Below are 20753 nucleotides of genomic sequence, written 5' to 3'. Positions count from 1 at the left end.
CATTATTTAATTTCATCATATTTCATTACTGCAGCACAACTGTGGAGGGGGGCGAGACAAATAAGACTGATGCTCGCCTTAAAAGCACCACTGAAAGTCAAGCGACCAAAGGATCATCGCGCCCTCTGCTGGCATCACAGCTACATTACATCCAATAATAGGCTACTAATAATTTGCAAACCAAACTCATAAATCGATCGTAGCAGATCAAGGCATCAAGTGACCACAGAAAGAAATTGTGAGCTTGAATGAAATAATCTGTTTAATACACATCTTACTTAAAAGCAAAGATAAATAAACAAACTACTATGATAAACAGAAAGGGATCTGGATCCCTCTTCACAAGAGAAAACAAGTAAAAAAGCAAATAATGACCCATGCACTTCAGTGTTCAGCAGCTGTAGTGTTTCCACAGCCACTTCCTTCTTTCCCTTTATCAGCGCAGGATTTCTTTGCATCTGTACCAGAGTTTGCAGTGAAAAACTCTCTCATGCGTTTCAAAGTGTTTCTGTGCTTCTCTCGTTCCGTCTCTGTCTCTGGATCCTTGCTGCTGTACTGCTTCAAGAGAGAAGCATGAAGACTCTCCCCAAAAGATTCCTTCAGCTGTTGCTGGAAAGATTTTTGAAGTCTGACAACCATGTTTCTCCACTATAGAAATAACAAAAATAGCATGTCATTATTAGGTCATTAACATTCAATTCAATTATAATTGGGTATGAATTTGTAGTCCTTTAAAGAAGAAGCTTAGCAGTAAAATTACACATGAATGTAAAGAGTGATTTACCTCAGAGTTCATCATCAGGATGTCAAAGAGAGTCCAAACATCTGACACCAGTTCAGCAGCAGTCCGATAAGGAGGCTTCCGTTTCCCCAGGAGTCGGCCGAGTATTATATCAAATTCGGCTGTTTTGGAGTGACTCTTTAATAATAAAGCACAATTTTTAAATTTTTAAATTAGCTCAGATTGTAAAATGTCATTTGGTATGTTATTATTATGAATTAATAATTATATTACATCCATATATTATTAACTATCATAACATTTAAACATTTACATAAAATGAAAAAAAGTGAAAATTCTTAAGATGTAAACACTTGCATGAATTCAGTGTGTAACAAAAATTTGTTTTTAACTGATTGGTACACACATGACTTTCATTAAAGTCATTCAATTTAAACTTTTGTTGAAATGCTATAAGTATTTTTTTTTTTTTCAAAAACAGCACAAATAAAGAGTACATTTCTAAAAACGTAACATAGCCTAGTATTGAATTTCTCTTTATCTTGTACATTCTTATTTGTCTGACTAGTCAATAAACTGCCCGGAATAATATCATTAGAAAATTGGAATATCTTCAGTATTTGTGTATTTACCTTGGTGGCGCTGTAGAGCAGGCTCTTGTTTTCATCACAGAGGAGACCAAGGACAAGCTTCTCACACTTCTGAACAGAATGGATGACAGACATTGCATTGGTGTGACTTTATATCATTTTAGGACAAGAAATAAAAGATGTGGTGGAACACCATGCTAAACTACAATCCTCTAAAATATCATTTTAAAACATGTAGCTATAAATATAGATCCTGTCAGGCAGGTGGTGTCTCACTCTTTGATCTTGCAGACTTAGACTAGACGGCCTCATCTCCTCACTGCCGTACACGACGGTCTCATTTACATCCTGACATAGCAAACACACCCAATCCTTACTGCAAGAGAAAAGAAATACACCAAGACTCAAATAGAGGACAAAGAAAACAGATAGTTCTTAAATGCACAAACTTATCAAACCCCGGCATCTTATAAACCATTAATACTAATCCCAAACTATTCAAAAATCAAGAATTGTACAGTGTGATCATTTCTGATGGTCTCACCAAGGTTTTGTGAGAATTGGTGGGATGTGACAGTCAGAGTGGAAAGCACAGCCACATTTTGCACACAGAAGTGCAGCTCCTGCAGACAGACACACAGCACAGAACTCCACGTCAGAAGCCAGGGAGCTGTCGCTGTCTTGGGATACAGAACAAGAAGAGGATCTAGATGGCACTGGATCTTCATACCATCTCCACACCTGGTTAACCTGGGGAAGAGAATGAGAATAGCTGTGCCTGTGTTGCTAACATGTCATATGTACTCTGTGTGTGTTGTCCTTACCTGTCCTCCCAGGGATTCCTGGACTAAGATGTGATCTGTGGTGGTATCTGCAGTAAGGTGGAACTCTGGGAGAGGCTGTCCACTTGGAGGCAGAGAGATGGGCAGACACTCAAGAGAAACACGTAGAAACCTAATCAACAGAAAACGTTGTACAGTCCAAAAAAATAAAATGAAATGATGTGTATAGTATACTACCATTCAATGGTTAGGTTTTGAACTTCTATTCAAGGAAACATGATTACATGTATCATGGTTTTCACATAAACATTGAGAAGCACACTGTTTTCAACATTGCTAACAAAAATGTGTTTCTTTAGCAACAAATCAGCATATCAGAATGATTTCTGAAAGACCATGTGACACTGAAGACTGGTGTTATGGCTGCAGAATTACAGGAATAAATTACATTTTAAAATATATTAAAAAAGGATTTACAAAAGAATAAAATGGGCATTTTAAATCTCAAAATATCAATGGTTTTATTAAATTAATACAGAATTGGTAAGCAAAGAAACTTCTTTCAAAAAAGTAGGGACGGTACTGTAAATACTATTAACACTATTAATAATATTATGAATAGTTATCACAAACATTAATAGAGACATACACTATAAAGCCAAGATCACTTTGAACTAACACTTAGTACGAATATATCTTGAGACCACCTCTTGCATTGTTTGATTTGTCTCCTGAAGTGCTCCAGGTTGACTAAAAGACAGGAAAAAAATTTATGAGTTAAGAAAAACAAACACCATTCTTCTGAGAACTCTTTTGAAAAGACAATAACCTGCAGAGTCTTGTTTTTTTGCCTCCCTGTAGTCAAAAGTACTTTGGACAGTCTTGTCACCAGTCGTCCTCTGGTAGGAAAAGAGACCTTTTGAATGAAACAACTCTCCATACCTCAATCTGTAAGAATCAAAACAAACATTCACCAACCTCCCCATCAAGTTCTTCTGATGTGCTACAAGGAGTTAAATCCGCTGGAGGTGTTGTGTTCAGATTGTCTTTTGACCTTACAGGTATGCATGTTGTCTCTACAAGCTGTTTGAAAGATGTTGGCAAGCCAATACTCCAGTGTTTTGGTCTAGAGTAGTTCTTGTTGGATGACTGACAGTCTTGAGCTTGACTTGAACATTTCTCTTTGGTGGTGGAGAGAGAGTCCTGGTGAATGTTGGATGGGCCAGAGGAGCGTTCAGGATCTAGTGAAGGTTCTTTGAGAGCTGCCTCTGACACAAAGGAGGTGGGCAAGTTGCTCTCCAGATGGTCCATATCAGTGAAATTTGTGCTGCTAACACCTGCATCCTGATCAGAGGCAGAATCAGACATGGCCTTGACTGGGAGGTTATGGCTATTGTAGGTGCCTCTGTCACACTGGAGGGTGTTGTTGCCATTAATGCGAGCAGAAGGTATTGGGTTTACAGGAAGGACATTAGAGATTTCAGTAGCATCATTTAAAGAAAGTGTGTTTATTGTTGAAAGGGCAGTTAAGGGAATACTGGGTTGCACATAGAAAGAATTTTCGGGCCCAAGGAAATTGGTTTGTACTGGATGGGCCACTATGAATGTTTCGTTGGAAGTTGGTATAGAATGAGTCAGTATGGTTGATTGGTTGTTAGCTGGTATTGGTTGGATTAATACAGGTATTTGGTTGCTGGTTTGTTTTGATTCAATTAGTTCGGGTGGTTGGTTGTTGGCTGGTATTTCATGAGTTGTTACAGGTGATTGGCTGTTGACTGAAATTGGTTGTTTTTGGTTATTGAGTGGCATTTGATGAGTTAGTAGGGGTGTTTGGTTGTTTGCTGGCAATGGATGACTTGGTGCAAGTGTTTGGTTGTTGGCTGGTACAGGATGAATTGTCATGGGAGTTTGGTTGTTGACTGGAATTTGATGAGTTAGTAGGGGTGTTTGGTTGTTGGCTGGCAATTGATGAGTTGGTATGAGTGTTTGCTTGTTGGCTGGTACAGGATGAATTGTCATGGGAGTTTGGTTGTTGACTGGAATTTGATGAGTTAGTAGGGTTGTTTGGTTGTTGGCTGGCAATTGATGAGTTGGTATGAGTGTTTGGTTGTTGGCTGGTACTGGATGCATTGTCATGGGAGTTTGGTTGTTGACTGGAATTTGATGAGTTACTAGGGGTGTTTGGTTGTTAGCTGGCAATGGATGATTTGGTATGAGTGGTTGGTTATTGGCTGGGATTGGATGAGTTGTTATGGGTGTTTGGTTGTTGACTGGAATTGGCATTGGGTGGGGGAGTATGCGTGTATAAGAGACCTGCATAGTAGGGCGAAAGGCCTTCCTACATTTGACTGACTCAGAGACATTGTTTATTTGAGATGCTGTAAGGTTTGTGAGTGGAGGCTGAGAATAAACAAACGGAGAAGAATCCATGTGAGTTTTAGTATCAGACTGAGGAAAATATGGGCCACAGTTCGATGAGGGACTGTAATCATGCTTGGTTTGCTCAGACATGACTTCATGGTATTGGACTTGGACAGATGGTGAAGAGCAAAATGAACTCTGATGATCTGAAGAGAAAGGTTTAGATTGATTCGGTTGAGATGAGGCAACACTGTTACATGCAAAGTGGGTTGTGGCCTGGTTAGAATGAGATGGCTGGGTTGGCTGAGATGGATTAGGCAGACTATGAAGGGCCTGGTCCATTGGCACAGTCTGAGAAGACGAACAGGGATTTTGATTTGAGCTTTTCACAGACTCAGACTCTAACTGAGTGAAATCAGTTCTCTGAGAGGTGAATGGAACAAGAATCCTGTTAATCTTTATAAAACCTGGAAAGGAAGAAAGCAAAAGATATTACATTTATAGATTTTTAAAAAATATAAATAAATATAGATTTTTGCAGTAAAAAGGCAGAGGGTTTTGTTTACCACATTTCATGATGTGCTGACTGAGATCATTCTGAATCTGAATGTGCAGTTCAGTCATGGTCTCAGGGGTGCATGCCTTCTGGGACAGAAGCTTTTTCACTTGGGTCTCAATCTGAGTTAGAGACAACAAACATTCAGAATCTGAATGACAGACAGTTTTAGTCACAAATACAGTATTATAGTGACATCACATGAAATGTCAGATGAATATACAAATTATATAGCTGTTAAATATAGTGCAGACCTACCAAACTTAGATTTCTATTTTTCTTTGACGGGACGGGAGACAGGGCTGTTTTTGTGTGTGTGTGTGTGTGTGTGTGTGTGGGTGGGGGGAGTTGGGGGGGGTCATATATTCTTAGATAGCTACATTATTACATGAAGCTCAAAAATCATAATTGCACGATGTAATTTTTCCAAAGGTACTACAGGTTTGTTTGTTTTCTGATTGCTTGGCACATCAGAGTAATTTTTAATTTTTTTTATTTTGCGATTTAAAGTATACTTTAATTAAAACTCCAGTATACTTATGTTGCTTGATTTAAGTACCACGAGTGGACAGAGGTGTCACCATATTTTTGATAGTTTAGAGTGATAAATCGTACCAGCATACTTTGAGGTCAAAATGCATAGCCACTATGCAAAATGCATACAGGTTTGCAGGTATGTTAGTGCTTTAATGCAGGGAATTCCTTTTTCCAGTTTAATGGCATACCCACTCAAAACTGCTGCATCTGTTATTTATTTATTTTCTTGACAAAATTGCGTTTATTGATCAACCACATCAAACAATAAATTTCCTGTCCTGTCCGCCATTATACTGTGCTTGTAATGCATACTCTTCAATCATATTCAATCATATTCAGCTTACTCTTTTTGTGTGGATCAGGAGGCAGTGGCTCTCTGTGCAAAGGGCCTTGTTAATAAAAGCTGCTATGTAGTCCTGACAACCTTCCAACCTGTTTAGAGATGTCTTCCTCTCCAACAGACACCCCACCTCCTCCGCATACAGGACCTTACAATAAAACACTCAAAAGTAAATCAATGTTTACAGATCGGAGGTTCCTAAACAGAAATTCAAAATGTTTAAATGTATTTTGCCCTGAAATAGGAAGGTCAAAACTACATCTAACAAGGTACAAATGTATGCTATAACTAAATTATGAAGTAGTCTAGACTTTTTATCCAATCATGTAACCATGTCATTCTTACATTTAACATATTTTGCAAAGTATAAATAGGTGTGCATTTTTCCATTGGTCAAACTGTAAAGTGAAGTTTTGTCAGGCTATGATGAAAGAGACTAAAGTACTGTAATGATGGAGACTGAAAGATTAAAATCATGTACAGCATGCTTTAGTAAATAAGGACTATCGAGCACTAAAATGCTTACCTCTAACTCTTTTAACATCTGTGTAGCTTTCACAACCAGACTCTGATAAATCGTGTGGACTACCTGTGCCAACATCTTCTTTACTGCCACTTTTAAACTCTTAATGTCCTGCAATCTTAGACAGATTAAAATATATTTTCAACAGCACAATACATACACACACACACACATCACAATGTTGAGTTAGAAATAATAAAAGGAAGGGAGTGCCCAAGCTTGAGAGAGAAAATGAGACATTCTGTATATGGGCACACACATATATCATTACATTTATGCCCTTGTGTCAAAGTCTTTTATATGTAAATCCATATGGTTTTAATTAATAAATACCTTGTGTGACTAGTGGGGCGGGGCCGAGGGACGTGGGAACGAGGAGTGAGGCCAGTGGAGTGATTGGAGATGAGCTACACCTGCGCCCCACCGCCGGTCTCGAGTCCCACGTAGGAGATGGAAGGATATAAAACTGAAGCGACGACATTGAAGGATGAGAGAGGACCAGGCCTGGGCTTTATTTTATGTTTTGGTTCTTATTTATGCGCATCAGTCATTCGTGAGGGGCTGATGCGCTGTTTTGTGTTTATTTTGTGATTATTAAAGGGGGGGTGAAATGCTATTTCATGCATACTGAGTTTTTTTACACTGTTAAAGAGTTGGATTCCCATACTAAACATGGACAAAGTTTCAAAAATTAAGTTGTACGTTTGAAGGAGTATTTTTGTTCCAAAAAAACCTCTTCCGGTTTGTCACAAGTTTCGGAAAGTTTTTTTCGAGTATGGCTCTGTGTGACGTTAGATGGAGCAGAATTTCCTTATATGGGTCCTAAGTGCACTTCTGCCGGAAGAGCGCGCGCTCCCGTATAGCAGAGCACTGAGAGGCTGAACACAGCCTGATCAGAGCGAGAGCTTCGCGAAAAGTCACAAAAGAAGTGTGTATTTTGGTTGCCAGGGCAAGACAACCCTGCACAGATTACCAAAAGAGAAACAGCATTAAGAGACCAGTGGATGGAGTTTATTTTTACAGAGCATCAACGGAGTTGTGCAAGTGTTTTTGTTGGTTCCCTGCATTTCGGATTGCACATCGTTTATTTCTTAAGGATAATGCAGTCCCAACGGAAAAGGGTCACGATTGTGTGTTGGAACCACATGCGGTGAGTAAAACTGCTTCAAATATCTCTGTGTTGTTAACTTAGCTATCAGCGCAAAAAAAAAAAAAAAAAAGACGACATAAAGTGGAACTTAGTCATTTTCCAAAACCGCTAAGCAAATATATACAGTTTCAGTACATGCCACATAGCATACCGTCTTTGCTGATGCTGCTCTTGTTCAATTTCAGCCTCTGGACTGTGTCACAGCTTCCACATGCTCTCAACTCAAAAGCCTACTGGCGCTCGTGATTCTTTAGCTCCGCCCACACGTCACGCCTCTAGGCGCTCGTGTTTTTCCGGGAAAAATCGGTACAGACTATCTTTCTCTTATAAATATAATAAAAATAAAGACTTTTTGGAGTTATGAAGGATGCAGTACTACTCTACAGGTACTAGAGCTGCACGATTAATCGTTAAAAGATCGCGATCTCGATTCAGACACCCTCTCGATCTCATTTCTAAAAGACAACGATTCCCCGAGTCTGTTAAACCTTTGACAAAGTCTTACCGGATCTTTTAAATCCGTGCGCGCACTGCCGCTGACACAGAGAGAGCTCTTACCATGTTTGGTTAAGAAACATCTTCACAAACAGTCTTTTCAACTACACAGTATTATATCTGTCTTACAGTCATTTATATTATCACAGAAATACTGGGATAAAGTTTATAGTTTAAATATAAACATTGATGTCTATATGACAGCGATCAAAATATAACAAATCCCCTTTTGAAAGTACTGCGCTTTAAATAACGTTTGTGTCGATTGCATTGTTTCACCAATAGGTGGCGACAAGTGTCTTAATTTATTTGTCAATGAATTAATTTTTCATTCAAGAGAATCGTTCAAAAACGCTGATTCATCCAGAAATGAAACAAGTGTAGTAGGTTTATGAGTGAGTCGTTGAATCAGTGATCTAAACAACTTTTTCATCATTCTAATATTAAAAAAACTGGGGTTTTAAATATATTATATATACACTAACAGTCAAAAGTTTTTGAACCATAAGATGTGTAATGTTTTTTTAAAGTCTCTTCTGCTCACCAGACTATATTTATCTGATCCAAAGTACAGCAAAAACAGTAAAGTTTTGAAATATTTTTACCATTTAAAATAACTGCTTTCACTTGAATGTATTTTAAAATGTAATTTATTTCTGTGATGTGCAGCTGTATTTTCAGAATCATTACTCCAGTCTTCAGTGTCACATGATCTTCAGAAATCATTCTAATATGCTGTTTTGCCGTTCAAAAAAAACATTATTGTTATTATTATTATTATGTTGAAAACAGATGAGTAGATTTTTTTCAGGTTTCTTTGATAGAAAGTTCAGAAGAACAATAATTGTGTGTAATAGAAATATTTTGTTATAAATGTCTTTGTCACACTTGATCAATTTAAAGAATCCTTGCAAAATAAAATAATTAATTTATATACTTGTGATAATGATAATGTTAATAGTAATAATAATAATAAAGAATCGTAGGAGAATCGTGATCTCTATATGAGATAAAAAAATCGTGATTCTCAATTTATCCAGAATCGTGCAGCCCTAATAGGTACTCAAGATTAACAGGATATTGAGTGAAAACGAGCATTTCACCCCCCTTTAAAGTTTCATTTTGATTGTCCGCCGGTTCCAGCCTTCTTCTTCCTGATGATTAGGAAGGTTTTATTATTACAGTGGTGGCGAAACCCGGGAGGAGGGACGCGCTGCTGAAGATCCCTCGCCGCTGTGGTTAATCCGCGGTGCCATCGAGCAGGCGATGAGGGTGCCGCCATGGACGCTCGAGGCGGTGGGCTGGAGTGAGTTGCCGGGGACGGGCGAGCTCGCTGCCGGCCACCCGCGATGTGGAGGGGCGGCTGCCGTCCATGAGGGAATGGACGAGTCGGCGGCGTTCGCCAGAGAGCCGGAGCCTACTGGCGTCTGCCTGAACGGGGAGGAGCAGGGAAAGGGGGACTCCTGCTGGCTGCCCAAAACCAGAGGAGCCATCGCCGTCCACTGGGCGGCGGAGGAGTGTCATGCCGTCCGCCGAGGGCCGTCCAGTGCCACCACCAGGCACCGCGGAGGAGATCACCCAGTTGGTGGAGGGCCAAGCAGCAGTGCATCTGGGAACCGGAATTTTTTTTTTCCCTCTCTCCCCTCTCTCGTCTCTGTCGTTCCTCCTTCCATCTCCTTTTCTCTCGCCTCGTCTGTCCTACCCCCAGGTTCCCTCCGGTCCCCGTGAGTGGTCCCCCCCAGACGAAGGGGGGGGGGGGGGGTAGAGCGCAGTCTCGAGGGTACCCCCCGGCCTGTGAGGGGCGATGGGGGTATGTGACGGCGTCGTTCCCACGTCCCTCTGCCCCGTCCCGCCCCACTCGTCACACCTTGTATTTTAGCCTGACTATATCTTACAGATGAATTACAGATTACTCTACCACACACGTCTCTATAAAGGTTATTGAGAAAACTGTTACTGTTTTTTTTTGGTTGTCTGTTTTTTTTTTTTTTCAGGTCATTAGCAAGTTGTTGATTCGCCTCAGGGTAGGTGATGGTGTCTTGTAGATTAAGATGCCTCTCAGACCTTTCCACACTGAAGTTGAGTAACTGGAAGTAAACTGATCTTTCAACTTTTTAGCGTAGGTCCTTCTAGCCACTCTAATCTCTTTATTTAGTGTATTCCTGGCCTGATTGTACAAGACTCTGTCCCCATTTCTGTAGGCATCCTCTTTGGCCTGACGAAGATGTTTCAGGTTTGCTGTACACCATGGCTTATCATTGTTGAATGTTAAAGTATTCCTGGTAGGAATGCATATATCCTCACAAAAACTAAAATAGGATGTTACAGTCTCTGTGAGTTCATCCATATCGGTGGTAGTCACTCAAATCAGTGAGGTCGAAACAGGCTTCTAAAGCCCACTCTGCTTCATTGTTCCATCCCTTTACAGCAGCGGTTCTCGATTCCAGTCCTCACGCCCCACTGCTCTGCACATTTTGTACGTTTCTCTTATTGCTTCAGACATTTGTTCTATTCGAACATAAGTGCCCTGCGAAGTGAACATCAGAGAATATTCCGCCATGATTCCAATTCAAAGTGAATGTTTATGTTCCATTCAAAACGCACTGAAGTGTGCGAGACATGAATTTAAATTGTATTGATTTACAGAGGTATATGATGTCACACTTGTCCATCTGTGCAGAGAAAACGCCTGCACTTCTGGATCATGTTTAGATATGGCTTCTTTTTTGATCTATAGAGTTTTAGCCGGCAACGGCCAATGGCACAGTGGATTGTGTTCACCGACAATGTTTTCTGGAAGTATTCCTGAGCCCATGTTGTGATTTCCAGCATTCCTATATGTGATGCAATGCCATCTAAGGGCCCAAAGATCACGGGCATCCAGTATGGTTTTCCGGCCTTGACCCTTACACACAGAGATTCTCTGAATCTTTGGATGATATTATGCACTGTAGATGATGATATCTTCAAACTCTTTGCAATTCTTCTCTGAGAAACTCAAAGACTTTCTGATTGTTAAAATAACATATTTCTTTATCTTTATCTTTCGGTGCCATCTGACCATTCTCAGTCCTTGCATGGGCCCATGGGAAAAAGTAAATGAACATCAAGCCAAGTCTGCTCACAAACTTCTTCTTCCAGAAAAGTGTCATTCAGCCAGGTTTCCATGAAACACAGTACAGCAGAGTGTGAGAAACCTTTATTTGTCATGGAGAGGAGAAGAGCAGAAGATTTGCCAAATGGATGCTAGACAACGGCATTCGAAATCCACGCTTTCTGATCTTGATAAGCGTGCCGGTTCTCTTCCCGTCTGTGTGTCCTGAAGTGCTTGATCAGCGCTCCTGTGACTGCAACGTTCAGTATAACGTCTGAATAACTGATATACGGTTGAAGATTTTGTGGTGTGTTCTGCCGAATGTTCAGCCGTTCATCCCTGGTGAAACTGATCGTGTTTGACAAACAAAAAACTGGAAAAACAAACAAAAACAGTACAAAACTGGAGAGCCAAGCACTGAAGCAGCAGTGTGGACATACCGTATTTTCTGGACTATAAGTCGCACTTTTTTTCATAGTTTGGCTGGTCCTGCGATTTATAGTCAGGTGCAACTTATTTATCAAAATTAATTTGACATGAACCAAGAAACTAAAAGTCTGACTAAAAGTTTCAGGACCAGCCATTTCAGCCTTCACCAATTTTCCTTCAAGGGATAGTTCGTGATTTTAATGTTCAACAAACAAAAGAAAGTCATTCCGTTTGATGATGATGGCAACATTCTCATTATCTCTTTAATAAATATGGGTGAAACGATGTGAGCTTTGAGAATGACTTTTAAGAGTATATACAATTTTTATTTTGGTTGCACTTTATTTTACAGTATGTGTACTTACATGTACTTATAGTGTACTTACAGTGTATTTATCTAAGAAAGTTCTGGTAATACAAGGTAACTACATGGGGTAGGGTTAGGTTTAGGGGTAGGTTCAGAATTAGTACCTAGTTATTACATAGTTATTGTAATTACTATAATAAGTACATAGTATGTACATGGGGAACAGGACTGTAAAATAAAGTGCTACCTATATTTTTATCGATAGACTATTCCTTCAACCTGCATACAGTAGTCCACAGGCTTCATTCAGTTACCTTGCCTCTAGGTGCAGCAAGCTGCTACTGACTGTCTCTTTCTGATCTCTGATGGAGTCCAACAAACTCTGCAGCCGCTGCCTTTGAGATCCCACAGCTTCTTCTTGCTTCACAAAACTGACACAGAGATGGGAATGGAAAAACATGGATATAGAGACTGTGATAAGGTATTGTTGGGGAGGAGTATCAAAATATGTGTCAAAGAAACTGACGCATACTTTTGCTATGACTCCTCCCAATATCACAAAGCAGACAGATGGGAAATAATTACCCAAACACACAAAAAAGCCTATATAGTTTTAATCTTCACATATACTGATATGATTGGGAAAATATGGACTATACCTGTGCCCCCTATGAGAGATCAGCTGACAATCCTTACAGGTGAGCTCTTCACAAACGAGACAGAAGAACCTCAAGCTCTCCTGAGTGTGTGAGGGACAGCGTCTTCTCTGTATCCAGCCTAAACAAAACAAACAGCAGAACAGATCTAATAATGCACAGCTGTTTAAAGTGTGAGAAAAAATATTCAATCAATGCCACGGTTTGTGCATGTTAAATTGTGTTAATCTTACATGAGTTACAGAGATTTCCTTGCATAACTTTTAAATCATGAATGATACAGTTTGCTTTTAACATACAAAGCACAGCATAAATGAGTATACCCCCTCTAAAACTTAACAAATTCAGCAATTACTGTTTACTTAGAAGACAAGTTAGTGTTCTTTTGAAGATATCAAACAGGCCTGCTTGATCAACTATCAAAGAAAAATGCCAAAAATTATTCAGCAAAATAATATATATATATATATATATATATATATATATATATATATATATATATATATATATATATATATATTTTTTTTTTTTTTTTATCAAAGTGATACAATTTTGTGCTGCAAATATGAGTACACCATCCTGAAAGGCTACTTTTGATCAACAGGTAAGTAAACTGAACCAAAACTTTTAAAGACAAGTAATTTCCTAGCAATTAAAAGTGCTTTACATCACACTGAATCATACTCAGACTCAGATCTTGGAAAATGCTAACATTAGCCTGATAACACTGAGAGCGAACGTCCCACTCTCCCTGCAATCGCCATCCAAAGCTATGCCCCTGAACACATTTATGCTCACAGACCAGAATACCAGAGACAACATTACTATATTAGGCTAAATCTGCGGTCCCCAATTCCAGTCCATGTTCCGAAGTGAAGTAAATCCCTGCTCAGGTGTAGGGATCATTTCGATTGGAACACAGTTCATTCATGTACCTCGAGTCATCTGAATCGGGTGTGTAAATCAAGCGAGACATGCAAAATATGTGCACGAGCACTGGAACTGGGAACTGCTGGGCTATATCATGTGTCATTAACAAGTGAGAAAACTTTAAAAGTACTACAATAGGGGGGAAGACTGGGTTGTTGATGTTTGTCGTACATGAATGTGCTAATGACGTATTCTGTATGTGCGAAAAGGGTGCGCAGAAGTATGCAGATACATACGTTGACAGGCAGGTAGGAAAGCTATTTAAAACACTCGAACTGAGCGTTTTGATTGAACGTACATTTCTTGTTCCTACGCCTTCCACAAGAATATATAAATACAGATAAATACATTTAAACCATTTAACTTAATGACCGCTATGGGGATGTGAAGAGACTTTCAACCAGTATAACAAAAAATGTTTCTGTAGACAATCACCTATTGCACCTTTAATGCTGGCAGCAGTGGAACCACTTGGGAGAGAACTGCCAGGTGACTTATTTCTTAACATAAAAGAGGACAATGGTACAAGAAGAATACCAACTGTTTTAAGTGTGAAAATATAGCAGAAGTAGCACCAACATTCAAAAACAATGGACTTGTGACAAGGCTCCTGAAATCTTCACTTCTTCTTCCTGAGGTCTTCACTTATGTTTTCATTTAGTGATGAGTGAATTTTTGCTAGAAAACAGGATAACAGGAGAAATAACATGCAAGTGTCTCAGAGCCGGCAAAAGTTTTGAAAAGAGTTAATGCTTGAAGGAGGGCATTTCTGAAGCTTGCGCTAACGTGACTGTCATAGTGACAATAGCCAATCACATTTGTTTTCTGGTGTTCCATGAATGCGATTGGCTAGCTGCTGCACCAGGGTATTCGCATAAGATCATCTGATTGGCTAACGCCTGTGTTGGCACTTGTAAAATTGAAACATTTTCAACTTCTGCCGCGAGCAACGGACCCAATGTGACATGACGGCCCCACAATTCACTTTGCCAATGCTCGATATCACTCTGTTCAAAGTAAACGGGAGCAGTTGAAGCTAACGCCCCGTCTGAAACATGTTTGTTGTCACCACTAGAATTACCCACTGTTGCAAAGCAAAATAAGCTCATTTCCATTTCTCTTCCAAGGCCCATATTTACAAATTAAAGACTTCTGGGAATCCATACTCTGGTCTCAAGAGACCAAGTCAATCATTTCGGATCTGAAAGCATCAAACATGTTCTGGTGCTGCTAGAGGAGGAGTACAGTGAAAAGTGCTTGGTAACAACAGTAGCCGCATTTCCACTGTCGGGCCAGTGCGAGCCAGGGGCAGGGCTTAAAAAGGGCGGGGAGGGGCTAATAGCCTTGGGCCAGTAGCACAGAGGCCAGAATAGCGCAGTGTTTCCACAGTTAGGGCCTGATACGCTACGCGTCACTAAAACACGACCTTTACACGCCTCTCGGAACAACGTCACAAAACCCCATCATTTCAGCAACAAATAGAAAACTAAGAAATAAGTCACTGGAACATGCGCAATCACAAAACGAACATGATAAATGTTCGAACTAGGGCCGGGACTTTAACGCGTTAATCGAGATTAATTAATTACACTAAAAATAACGCGTTAATTAAGATTAATTAATTACAGAAAAAAAAATTTCCCGCATCTTTAATAACTTATTTTTGCACCGCGGAACGTTTCTCACTGGATGAGTTTCGGCGGACCGATTATACTGGAGCACCAACTAGCGTCCGCACATCACCGCAGCACACATCGAGCCTCAAGTATCACCTCAACGCAAAACATATAGCAGCTAGCGTGGACTTTACACTTTATGTTGAACTATGAATTATTTTGTTGGTGCAACTGGCACTTTATATTGAACTCTTTATTGTTTTGGCCAAGGTTAAAGAGTGTTGGACCTCTGAAGCAACAGAGAGAGGTTTTCAACAGAGGTGGGTAGAGTACCCAAAAACTTTACTCAAGTAAAAGTAAAAGTAATTCTAGAAATATTTACTCAAGTAAAAGTAAAAGTACTAGTCTTGAATAGTTACTTGAGTAAGAGTAAAAGAGTATCGGATAAAAAATCTACTCAAGTAGTTAGTTACTAGTTACTTTGGGTCATATATACGGAGCCTATTTTTATTTAGATATATAGATAAAATGTATGTAATGTATGTGTGTGTGTGTGTGTGTGTGTATAAATGTATATATTTCATCAGCCTTTACTCCAATTTATGTAATTTATTATAAAACCCTGTCTGTTTACTTAAGTAACAGAGATATCATGCCATAACATATTTTTAATACAACTGACTTTATATTAAATGTGAATTTAACATTGAAAGTTAATGTGATATAAATATTGCTACTAATCTTTTATTGTTGTGAAAGAGAGCAAATAACATTTACATTATTAAAGATCATTTTCACTGACAGTCTAGAGTTCAATCACTCTCAGAAACTCCCATTAAAATAACTGAAACTGTTAACACTGTGAAATCAATATCTTAATTATAGATTCGTACACACATCTGCACTTTGTTGTTTCTGACAAAAGAATTAGCCAGGAAGAGGTATTCAGTCAGTGAGCGAGTGAAGGAAGCACCGACATTTCAGCGATGACTCATCGGAACACCTCTGATTGGCCATTGCATTCAAAAGCTCAACAGAACCGTGTGTGATTGGTTATAATGCGCAGCGCTGTAAAAACGCGTCTGTCTCTGGCTCAGCGCCAGCAAGCGATCACAGATCTGAATTTAGCGGCTGATGATATGACTCGCTGAACATACTCGTACCGGTGTGATTGTATTAAAATTAATAAAATCTTAATCGGCTATTTTTTGTCTTTTGGAAGATGCATTCAACTTGAATCCCCTCTGTTATAAGCCACACACGTACAACAAACTAATGTAACAGTGGTATCATGTACTGTAATCGAATGTAGCCCAAGTTATTACCTGTTAAACAGTAGACAGCACACGCGTTCATCTAATAAGGATCTCCATCGCAAGCAAATAATGGCTTTTGCAGATTTGCTTCAATTCGGTGCAGTTCCATGGCCCCGTTTTCAACGCTGCTGATGTTCTTAAACGTTACAACTCTGAGTGAACCGCTTCAGACGCTCAGCGCGTGCGGCAGGGAACTGAACGACTCATTCAAACTGATTCACGAACCAATTCACTCGTTTGCCAACTGGTTTCATCAAGCCTTTGAACAGAGTTGACTCAAAAGAATGAATCATTCGCGAATGGGCATCGCTCATTGCCCAGAGAAAAGTAGACGGCGCGTTTGGAATAAACTGAAGCATTTATAACATTTATTGCATTAAGATAAAGTAACGAGAGGAGCGTCGCCCACAGTAACGAAGTAAAAGTACAGATTTTTCCCCAAAAATTTACTCAAGTAAGAGTATAAAGTACCCATCTTTAAATATACTCCGAAAAGTATTAGTTACCACGAAAAATTACTCAAGTAAATGTAACGAAGTAAATGTAACTCGTTACTACCCACCTCTGGTTTTCAATGTTCTGAATGTACTTGACAGTATTGTGTTTTACTTAAAAAACTGTTTCCAGAAGGTTCCAGCACCTATAAGCTACCTGAATCTCTGAAATATACTATTTCTAAATTGTTTCTAAATATGCTATTGCTACACTTAATGGCAAAAATTGCACTGGTCTGATAGACTTGGTTGAACAAAAATAAACAATATTTTGTTGCTTAAGCTTATGTATTCAGTCATTATTCAATGGTATACTATAAATCCATGTGAAAAAAAATTACTTCTCACTGTTCTCAGGTCAAATATTTATATGCGATTAAAATGCGATTAATTTCGATTAATTAATTACAAAGCCTCTAATTAATTAGATTAATTTTTTTAATCGAGTCCCGGTCCTAGTTCGAACATGATAAACGTTTGTTTGCATGCTTTGTTAAATATTTAAATTCAAAAGCATCTATGTTTTACTATAGAATACGTGATACATCGATCATAATTAATTAATTTATCAGGACTCAAAATTAATCACACAGAAATAAATGTATTTATATATTATTTATTTTTAACGCTTATGAAAATAGCCTGCTTATTCAGTCGAGTCTGTTTCTGTTTATTTGTACCCACAGTAGCCTATAAGTCACATTTAGAATAAATGATAATTTCTCTAGTTTTATAAAAGCTCCTGAACATAAAACATTATTATATTTCTATGATAGGCTACGTGGAGCTAAACTCTCGAGACGAGACTTATGACAGATAATATAAGTTACTAAAAAATTACACGATTGTGATAGAGAATTAGAAGCTGACGTCCTTTTGTTCAGAGTTGAGGTATCCTTGGCCAAGAGTACGCCTAATATGTCCAGAACTTCCTGGCTATACTCCCGTTTTATGTAACAAATATTTCTTGGCTTGTGTACCACACATATGTAATCCATATCTCTTTGGATAAACTAATACACCACCCCTTCCAATGCAACTATATAATATGTGGATGTAATAATAAACTTGGAAGAAGTTTGTGAACAGACAAAATGTTCATAATTCTTTCATGGGCCCATGCAAGAACTGAGAACAGTCGGATGGCATCGAAAGATAAAGTAATATGTTAAACAGGACATATTACAAGGATATGTTAAAAGGAGTTAAACAAGACAGATGTGAAAATTTGTCATGAACTTGCATTTATGCTGTGCACTGTATATACATATATGTGTGTAAATATGTATTTTATTGTATGCACATATTCTGTAAAAACTTTTTTTATATCTAATAATAATATAATGCCTCTTTGTGTAGTCAAGGTCTGTAAACCTGGCAAGGGTCTATGGCGTCAAATAAAATTTTGCAATTAAAAATATGAACATACTTCAGGTGATCATATTATGGGATGTTGAGGAAGACCACATTGGATGGAGAACAACCAGAAAGTGTTTACACATATGATAAAATGAAGTAGGAGGCTTTGTGATAATAAAGTTAATTTTGATCCAATCCGATCTACTTTTAAATGTATTTTTATGATTTTGCTGAATTGTTTTGTAGCTCTCTAAGGTATGTTTTCATTGTAAGAGAAACTACCCAGGATCATGATTTCAAACAGATAAATTTGATTTGATAACTGTGTGGTCTGACTTCCCTTACGAAAGGAAAATATATTTACCAATATATTTCTTAAAATATATTGTGATATATTGTAATATATTATTTTCCCTTTTTATTTTCTAATATTTTATATATTTTAATACATTTAATAATATATTGATGATACATATATTATATAATATATTGCAAAATATGCAAATGATTGCCGTTTTCAATATATTGCAATATATTGGAAAAAATAAATATATATAAGAATATATGCCTAATATATTACATGATATTTCCAATATACTGCAATATATTTTTGTTTCATAGGGTTTTTAATTATACATGTGAATTTCCACCACAATAGCAGGGTTAGTGTGAAGTGCTTAGGGACTCTAACCTGTGGGTGGTTTTTTGGGTGTGACTTCATGGTCACGGGTCACTTTTACCCTACGATGAGCAGACGTACAGTCCAAACACAGGGCCTCCTCGCACTGGACACACCATCCACTAACCTCACTCTCTTCACACCCGCCACACTGAAAAGATGGATTCAACATTTTTAATTAAGATTTACAATGAAAGACAGAGAGGAAATGTCGCCTTTAAGTCAGTGGTGGAATTCTTTGGACCAGTTTAAGGGCATTCACACCAAGGACGATAACTATGAAATATAAAAAAAAACTTTCTAAACATCTGTGAAAAAATCAACTTGACCTTAAAATCTGTGCACGTACCTTGGGGACCTTGTTATTCTTAGACGTGTCTTCGAAAATGGCACATTCTGTAACCTCAGACAAACAAAAGGACTGTGCACATAATGGACAATCTAAATGAAGAAAGAAAAATGAAACGATTTGAACAAATCACATTTTATTAAAAAAAAAATTTTTTTTTCAGGGATGAACTATGGTATTACTTAATATCAATGTAAGTTATATTTAACATACAAATGAAATGTAATTGCATTTGATTTTATTGAAAGCAAGTAATATATTCCATACGTAAAAATGACACTAATTTCGTCATGACATCAAAGAAAGCGTCGTTTGTATTTTTCACGCGCTGTGCAGTGGCCATTTAAAAAACCTTAACGTTAAATAAATTAAATGTCTACCCTTTTGATATGTCTCGTCGAAACTTCCTGTATTGATAGGAAATACGTCAGTAAGCTGCGATTTCAGGAGACTTTAGATCAGCATCATTACTGTGCTTTCATAAACAGTAATTAAATGTTACAAATTTCACTAAAATATTATTTAAAAAAGGTAAGTTATATGAAATGTTTGTTTAGAATAGGAATGTTTTGTTCCAACTGGCCCCTCATGGAAAGCACAACAGCAATGGACCACGGATATTAACTTTAAGACCCATTTTATAAATAATAGTAGAGTATACACATTCGATTAAACCTGCGTGAGCCTATTTCGACGTGATTTTTATTTTATTTATTTTTAAAGAAAAGAAAAGAAACAAAGGTCACGTCCAGATAGACTTTAGCGAGCGCCCCATTAAAACCAGTCAAACAGTACAGTACAAGCGAGTTCTCACCTTGTATGGCTCCATCTGCACAGATCTTCGTAAGGCAAGTGTTACAAATTATATGCAGGCAAGGCAGAAGTCTAGGGTCTGCAGAAGAGTTTAGGTGTACTTTGCAGACAGCGCAGCATCCGCATACAGTTCTTTGTAAATCCGGATAAGGCGACGCTGGACGCCCTGTTTGGCCAGGGGCAAACATCTGTTTCTTGAGAATAAATTAATGTAAACAGAGGTGTAACTTGACAGCAGACGACGTGTATCTTGATATGCCTCGCGAGAAATTCGACGCGTTACGCATGTAAATGTATGTAGGATTCGTGAATCTAACGGTAAGCCGTTGAATTTGCAGTTCATAAAACTTTTCTGTCTCGCGGGGCGGGGCCTTATGAAATATTCATTAGTTTTTCATATAGTGGGCATGTCCTTCTGACAAATCAAAGCGGGTGGGACCGCAACCTGAGATAAAGATATTTTTTTCGACGGCAATAGCAGTTTTCAGGTCAGGTCACAGATTATTTCAACCATAAATGAAAATTAACTAGTGTTTTACTCACCCCTCGACACAACCTGGGTGTATATGACTTTCTTTCAGACGAATCCAGTTATTAAAATTGTCCTGGCTATTCCAAGCTCTATCATTGCAATC

General features: G+C 38.4%; 1 protein-coding gene across 1 annotated transcript; it reads right to left on the bottom strand.

Moving 5' to 3' along the window:
* Positions 1 to 244: 244 nt before the first annotated feature.
* Positions 245 to 20695, bottom strand: LOC113116615 (tripartite motif-containing protein 66-like). The gene is made up of 17 exons (XM_026284859.1): positions 20120 to 20695; positions 19306 to 19397; positions 18969 to 19107; positions 12566 to 12683; positions 12221 to 12337; positions 6435 to 6549; positions 5913 to 6056; positions 5042 to 5153; positions 3093 to 4942; positions 2944 to 3013; positions 2822 to 2864; positions 2157 to 2286; positions 1877 to 2082; positions 1609 to 1708; positions 1375 to 1443; positions 785 to 919; positions 245 to 648 (listed from the first exon to the last, which is right to left on the bottom strand). Exons 1-17 carry the CDS (start codon positions 20304 to 20306, stop codon positions 385 to 387), a joined length of 3891 nt encoding a protein of 1296 aa, XP_026140644.1. The 5' UTR covers positions 20307 to 20695; the 3' UTR covers positions 245 to 384.
* Positions 20696 to 20753: the final 58 nt, after the last annotated feature.

This window comes from Carassius auratus, chromosome 16 (assembly GCF_003368295.1).
Source record: "Carassius auratus strain Wakin chromosome 16, ASM336829v1, whole genome shotgun sequence".
NCBI lineage: Eukaryota > Metazoa > Chordata > Actinopteri > Cypriniformes > Cyprinidae > Carassius > Carassius auratus.
This window is presented reverse-complemented; position numbering and strand designations above follow the sequence as displayed.